The 8,374-nt window shown below is 36.4% G+C and overlaps 1 protein-coding gene across 1 annotated transcript in view; it reads right to left on the minus strand.

The window, feature by feature from the left end:
- RHOT1 (ras homolog family member T1) overlaps positions 1-8,374 on the minus strand; it is a 27,406-nt gene that overhangs the window by 1,654 nt on the left and 17,378 nt on the right. The window contains 1 exon segment of the mRNA XM_009894792.1: positions 8,259-8,374. Within this exon segment, the coding sequence (XP_009893094.1) occupies positions 8,259-8,374 (116 nt within the window).

An 8,374-nucleotide genomic window follows, 5' to 3' on the forward strand; every position in this document is an offset into this window, starting at 1 on the left:
GACAAGTAGCAAGTAATATTTTTCCAAAAGCTAGAATCAAAAGGACTGTTTGTAAATCCCTTTCTTCCCAGTACAGTCACAAGAACAGCAACAGAAACAGTCATCCAATACCAAGCTGAAAGCTAAGAGAAAGTGCTAGTGAAACAAGCAGTGACAATGGCATCAACAGAAAAAGACAAAGATGTAACAACAGTGTGAAGTGACTGTATGACATAAAAAGCCACATCTTGCATGACAGTAGAGACGGCCAATGACCCAAATCTCCCAAATATTGCAAGAAATTTGTGAGCATGCTCAGTTAAACATGGCTAGCCATCCTCAAAAGTAGTCTCAAGTATGACAGCTTACCATAAAGCAGGAGCTACCGTTTAAAACAAGTTATTATAAATGCTATAATTCAAAGCACAAGAAGTTCCTAAATGATAGTAAAGGTTTTTTGTTTGTTTGTTTGCTTTTGTTTAAGATAGAACTTACAACAGAACTTCACTAGCCTACGTATTTTAGCGTATTTTATTATTCATCATGGGTTACTCAGTGAAAGCTGCAGGAGTATTAAGTACAAGGAGCATACAGAGATCCTAAACATACACGGTGCACAACAGAGTTCATATAGTGTGAACTGCAGAGCTATGGCATACAAGCTGTTTAATAAAGCAGGCATTGTTACTTGCTATCAAAATACACAAAACCAGTTTAGGATATTCTTTAGAAGACATTTGCAGGAGCAATATAAGCCATATAGATAATCAGTGTACTGCAATACCACATGCTGAAGAACACGCTCTTTGGGCGCAAACAGCAAAACAGAGCTGGTCTCTAAAAAATCCTAATCTTAATTAAAAATATCTTGCTGGGTTATGGAACAGATCAAATTCATTAATTCCTGCAAGCATTAGTTGTTCTACAGCTAGTTTTGACAAACTCTCTGCAAACTAGATGTCGAGTGGTTTGCTGAGGGGGAGAAAGGGAAAAGGCAATGGCAAGGTCACCTTAGTTTGGCTGCTGTTACCTGTCTTCAAGTAAACGTGGACCAAGAGATGACTCCATGAAGATGGAATCTTCTACAAAGTTGACGGCGTGCACCTGCTGCATAATACTGCTCTCCTCGTCTGCTAACAGCATGGCCCCCAACTCATCTATGTAGGGTCTTAACCTTTTTACACACATGCACAGTTTGCAGTTCATAGCACGGCTCAACAACAGCAAGTGTCTCAAATATGTTCAAATGACAAAGCCCAGAGAATTTATAATTCTTAGCCACCTAGCCCCTCATTCTTGTGCAGTTGTTAAAAACTTAGCACTTGGGGGAAAACAGAAATACACGGAGTTTGTACTTTGATGAGCTAAGTAAAATACAGGATTTTTATGTGGCTAAATGCCATTGCTTTAAGGACAAAGAAAACTGCTTAAGAAACTGAATTTTTTTCCACTCCATGCCCAAAACCTGAATGTTCATGTGTCCACAGGACACTGCAATAATCCTGCACCATACGCACGAGCTAGAGTACCTGTGCTAAACACAATGGAATGACTCCAACACATCAGCCCTAAAACTGACAAGATCTCATTACTGTTAATAATTCAATTAAAGAGTGTATTTTATCACTACATGTGGTGGTTTATTTAGTGAAAGACTATAAAACCTTGTCTTCAGATGTGTAAATTATAAAACTTATCTATGTAAAATAAATCAGTTTCATATAATATGATTTTAATAGATTATGACAAGCTCTGTTGGTTGGGTATTTGTATAACTAACAACTCTCAATTTAATTTGGTTAATTCAAATGCCCAACTATTTGTATAATTTAAGAAGCATCCTTTTAAAAGTGCAAATCACTGTTTAAATTGCAAATGAATGCTTTTGCATTGCCTCATAAAGCACTATCTCTCACATCTAGATTTTCTGTTTCCTATCTATAACTTGCCTTGTTTTGACTTTCGCACATGCCCATATTTAATGGTATGCAAGAAACTTGCTTAGCATACTTCATCTGTTTAAGAACAATTAACATATTCTCAGTCATGATAAAATCCTCTTTTCATGTCTAAAGGGAGAGTAAATTGACTGTGATCCCTTTTCTAAGCCTATCAGTAACAGACACTTTCATTTAAATAAAGGAACTAAATAAAGGCAGGGATTTGACTTATAACCTCAAGGAAGTCTACCAGTAAGAAACAATCAGGGCCCTCTGAACACCTCAGCCCAAAAATCCAAAGTCCAAAAGTACTTACTGAAATTCAGAACACTATGGATGTCCAATTGCTTTATACCTTTGAAAAAAAAATCCAGTTTTTCTTCCTTAAATGTTCTTTATGCTGTCTAAATTCCATTTTTGCAACTTTGATCCCTAATAATGTTTAGCTACCATTAAAGGAAAAAAAAAACCTGTCTGAAATAATAAAAAAGGAACAATGTGTGCTTCTAGCACAAGTTGACATGGAAGTTGATATAATGCAGAAAAACTTTTCTCACTACATACTGAAAAATTCTACCTCTTCCATAAATAATGTTGAGATTTTCCTTCAATGTAATTGTGCTTATGAAACTAATTTTCACCAGTGGTAAAAATTACTATTGTCTTGCTAGTAACAGGGTAACTCTGAATTAGAAAAATTATTCTCTCCAATGATTATTCTCTCCAAGGGTACACATATATATGGATGTGCACATATACAGACACAGTAGTAATTAGGACTCCATAAATGAAGCTGTATTTGAAACTCTTGCTTATTTGTAGTAATAACTAGCTTTCAAAACTTCCCAAATAGGCTGGTGTGTGTATTTAGTCATACAGTTAGTTTCACATATGTAAGAAAGTCTAGAAGTTCTGCCTTTGGCGTAAACTTCAGATTTTAATGCATGTTTGGGAAAAAAGACAGATTTTTATTCAACCTTAATAGTGAGTCAAGTAACTTGTCACTTGTTGAATAAGATCTTTAAAATCTGTACAGTTTTTCTTTCAAGAGGCTTTAACAACTCACAAGAAGTATGCAACATGCACTTGTTACAAGGTTAACTGAGCATGCCTGTCATGGTTACACACACAAAATTGCTGAGCTATGGGCCAATACTGACACTTTTCCCCATGTCAGCAGCAGAGAGATTCCAAGTCTGGGAAGGCTTAACCTTAACTATAAAAGTCCAAACACATTCCTGTATTAACTACAAAAGCATTTTAAAAGCACACTGGTGAGGCCAACAGGCTTGTCACATGGCTACTGACACCAAAATTATAAGCAAGTTAATGCAGCCAGCAATCAGCAGCAGCCTGCTCTGGCAGACAATAGGTTCTAACAATAAAATATAAGCAACTGAATTCAAAAAACATCGTGTAACGTGTGCAAGCTGCTGCAGCTTGCCTTCAGGCACATATTTTCCTAAGATCCAAACCAACTTCAGCAGTTAGAATTTCCCCCCATACGTTAGTCATCTAAAATGTGAAAAGCTCCAAGTGCATCTTATTATCCACAAAACCTAAAAAGAATGTAAAATGCCAATTCAATATATTCTATTTGGAAAGAACTCAGGGGATACAGCTTTGCAAACTGCTACTCAGTATGGGGCATTAAACAGTTTAGAGAAGGAGGAATATAAGTAAGTAAAATATTGTTACACTGTCCTAGTTTGAGGGACACCTAATATAGGGATAGAGTTCTGCAAGTAGGTTTAACGGCAATATACTATAGTTTTGAAAATAATCTGAGTATACTGCACATAGTGAAAAAGAAATCCTGGGTTATACTCTTAAAACTTCCCCATTATTACAGGAAAATTAAACTATTGTCTTTAAGTTCACAGAAGGAAGGTTTTCATAGAAAAAAAATTCCTAATCTTACAAATAATTCCTGAAACAACCATGTTTTATATACAAGTAGAACTTCAATTCTATTCCACAATATTTAAAAACTCTAGAAGAAAAACATGCTCCAAGTAGTCTCCCTAACTGAACAGCATAATTCTCATGCATTAGAATTATTTTACTTTGAAATTAACTTAGCTGACAAAAAAATGCCACTACTATACAAGCAAAAGGCAACAAGTGAATGATTTAAAACCAAGAAAGTAGAAAAACACACTTAAAATTGATGCTCTGGAGTTAAAAAAAAAAAAAAAAGGCAGCCCAAAATCCAAGCTCATCATTAAAGAAAGGGTTAGAATGACATAAGCAGAAATCTTGCTTTCAAAAAGAGGTAAAACAATGTAGTAAAAAGAGATTAAGTGCCAACCAGACAAATACAAACGAACACCTAAAGGAAAGAACAAATTAAAAATTTAAAATACTACAGGATAGCAACAAGTCTCATACATGCAGGTGCAGTGCTCTGAATGCAGTGCTTTCTCCCTCAAAGAACCAATAAAGTGTGATCCTGGGTAGTTCAAACCAACAATCCTGTTCCTGCACGATAAACACCTCCAAACTGAACTTCCATGTTTGTTCAACGTGCCTTTCTGATTGCCTACAAATGCTGAGGAAAGTCTCTGAAATTTGTCCGTAGAAGAGAGACTGAAGGTGGGCACAAATAGGTTTTTCAGTTGCATAGAGCCAATGTTCTTCCTTGAATTACTAAGGTGGAAATATTCAAATGTGATACTATGTTTTGCCTTGGAAGCAGTGTTTAAGCATTACTTAGCAGCAAATAATACAGGAAGGGTCCAATCTGAAAAATTTCAGTTTTCCTACTTCCACTGTCTAAAGCTTCAGAATAGGAAGGGATCGGGAGAATAAGTACTCTTGAGGAACCTCCTTTACCCATCTGTTATCTAACTTTTACCCAACTACCTGACCTAATGGTAAGCATTTGTAAAGGCAAAATAAGAAGAGTTACATAAACTAACTACTTCAGAAAATCCTTCTTGATTCAAATGCTTTCTCTGATCTCATCACAAATCATTAGATTAAAATGCATCTAAGGAGCCAACACTTGTAAACAAGAAAACCATCTTTACCCTCCTAAGTCTACAACTGTGACATACGCAGTTATACAGTAGTCCATGTATTGAATGGCGAATAATCTGCAGCAACATGTTCTCTGAGGAAACCCTCTTAACTAGGAAGAGAGTTGATGAGATCAAGCGAGCATGCAGGAAACCTGCAACAAACCCCTAGTGACCAACTGAAGGACTACAGACAAAGAGATTCTAGCAAATAATTTTTCCGTTCTGACGGGTCAGTGGAAAAGCCTGTGAGGAATTCTCCTTACCTTGAATTATAAACTTTTTTAGTCAGTAGTAGATTCTTATCTTTATTCCACACTATCTAGTGACAAGGTGTGGAATGACAGCATTCCTAGACTTCTCATAAAAAGATTTCAATACCACGAGTCCTTGACAGTATTTCAGAGGAACAAAGTGCAATGTGTAATGCAGGACTCAAAAAAAGATGTAGGCCCATACAAGAGAGAAACATGCTATGACAGCTGCTGTAGCAACCCATCACCATCCCATAAAAATGAGGATGTGTTACAGGGTGATTTCAGCCTCAATAATGAAGAGTTGGGATTTTCTAGTGATGACTGCTGAATGAAGTTTTAGAGTGACAATATGCAAAGAGATTGCTGTTTCAAGGGATTTGTGTCCAAGGGATGACTGCTGTAGAAGAGATGCAGTGTGAACAGTCTCATATTCACAGTTTTTTTTTCTAAGCTCATGAGTTTTTCACCCTTCTCTGAACGCTCACTCTGTGGTTAACACTTTTATCTTGGATTAAAGTGGTATTTCACAAAGATGCTCAATACTGTAGGTGGGTATATCAGTAGGCCTCCTGTATGTGTGTAACTAGCATTTAAAGGAAACAGCCACTCTTATTTGGAGCAGCTACATCTGAGAGCAGCAAAAAGCAGTAACGTACATGAACCAGGAACATGTCAGGATATTCTAACCATGGCCTTCAAATAAACACATTTATCATAGTTGCCTCCAAGAAGGCTATAAATGATGGAACCGCTGCACTACAAAAATTGTTCGGTTTGAACTCCCATTTGCTGGGGTGAGATGACAAGTGCTGAGGTGTTAGTAAATCACGAGTGTCAAAAACTGCCTGCAGTACACACAAGATAAGGTATAGCACTGTTTTCAATGCTGAAAACAAGTTCTCTCTCTTTACCAATTGTTTCTTTCCAAAGTATCTGCAAACGCAAATGTTTTACCATTTACCAATTCTTACATGTTGCATTCTATTCAGAGAGGAATTGGATGTTAAAAGCTCCACTTTTTTTTTTTTCTTTTTACACAAAATGCCCACTCTTTGTGTAAACCAAGCATAACACACACACAGAGAAATTCTATGAATTCCCAAATATCAAACTAGCAATTACAAACATGTAATATGTTATACGATGCTGCTGTAAGTCAAGCTGTGCCTTTATGAAAATATTTGTGTACCTGATATCTGAGGCACTACTTCTAATCAATACTAAAGAAACCTATAATGTCTCAAAAAACATTACACAGATTTATAGACACTACTTAATGTCCATTACCAATTCCCTAAAAACACAGTCCTAATTACTCCACCATATTTTTGCAATCACTAAGTGCCTGAATCAACTACCAAATTGGAAATGTTTCAAAGAAATCACTGGACTAAGCTCGAAAGACCAAAAGTACCTTCAAGTTTAACAAAGGCTGACAAGTCTATGACAATTATTAAAGTAAATATGTGCCTATTTAGTGGATATGGAGTAAAAAATCTGCAGTATATAAGGTTACCAATTGCTTTTTCAAAAAACCTTTATTTTAAAAGCACACCTGGTACCTAGTAAATAAAGTTAAGGACCTGTTAAGAACTGCAGTGAAGAGTTTGTTCTTTACAGATTGCAGCAAGTCTGAGTTGAGGAAGTTCTGACAGATGCAAAATGTACACCTGTTGCAGGCGCACATACAGCGTAACCGGGCATGGCTGCGAAAACACACAGAAGGACAGGAGTTGAAATCTTGCTCATAAAATCAGGTGCATTAGGACTGTGCCACAACCGAGAGAGATTTAGGAATAAAAGGTACATTTGAATGAGTAAGGAGAGGAGAAAAAAAATACACTGGGGAAGCAAGGGTACAACTACAGCTGTGCAGAATTTTAAGGTTAGATGTTCTATGTCTTGGACATTTTGGCATTACCACCACACACAGATCTTAATAGCAAAGCACAAACATGAATGAAAATGTTTGCTGAATTTCACTTTTCCCAGCTGGCCCTTTTGGTTTGGGAGCAGTGGGGCAATAGATAACACCCCTTTTTCAAAGGAAAGGAAGCCACATTTTCTACCGCTTTGAATGCACACTTTGCAAAGTGACAGTTACCTCTACTTTTCCCACCCTAACAAACACACATGCTTGAAAACTAAGGGAGAAGCAGGAATATTGATATGACAAGACATTTGGTCAGTGCTACACTTTAGTGGTTTCCCAGTATTCCAGTGCTACAAAATAAATACAAGAGAACAAAAATAAAACAAAAGCTTTACAAATCTAATTCAATTAATTCAGTTTCAAATATTTTTTTAAAAAATTCTACTGTTTTGGGCGAAAGTAACATTAGTTCTACTTAATTCAAAGCAAATGTCAGCTGTCATACTAGACTCCATCTGCTGTAATATTTATATAGTTCAACACCATATTAAAAGCTCCACCCACCAAAAAAAGAGATGCAGAGTGAGCTTAGCAACAGAGATGTTTAGTGAAGAAAAATGTAAGCTTAAGTATCTTTTATCTGAAGCCCAGAAGGTGTTTATACAGAAATTTTATTCAAAATATAAGATCTATCAGCTAAATGAACTGAAGCATAATAATAAACACCCTGAAAATAAAAAAAGCTTCAAGCAGTGCATTGGGGAAACTCTTGTTCACTAAAGAGTGTGATTACTTGGAATCAACTGTCAAATTGAGCTATTAACAAGGATCACAGTACAACTTATTCACAAGTATCTCAAAAATACCAAGATACTGACATATTGAGTTATGCATCCACAGTAAGGACAGAACAGAACCCTACATATTTATCGGCATTTGCAACAGGAGCTGGATGAAGTAGTGTATTCTTTAAAAAATACCTTACCAACAATACATGACACTGATTTATATGTTGGATACATACCAATTTTCTCAATTTGAAATAATTTGAAGATTCTACCGATGTCACTTATGTGTCTCTGTTGCTAAACCTCAGTGAGGCAGTTCCATCCTCGTGGCTAACAATGACATGCAGTGGTACTATGCGTGACCCATGCAATATGAAAAACATAATGGTTCAAGTACTTACGGATACATGGCCATAGTTGTCAGTTTAACAAAGATATCCTTATTCGGCACATCAACTGTATTGCAAGTAAAGGCTTGAGGTGGAGGCATTTTGTGTTTTTTGCAGAATTCAGCAGG

This window comes from Charadrius vociferus, unplaced genomic scaffold (genome assembly GCF_000708025.1).
Source record: "Charadrius vociferus isolate BGI_N301 unplaced genomic scaffold, ASM70802v2 scaffold321, whole genome shotgun sequence".
Classification (NCBI taxonomy): Eukaryota; Metazoa; Chordata; class Aves; order Charadriiformes; family Charadriidae; genus Charadrius; species Charadrius vociferus.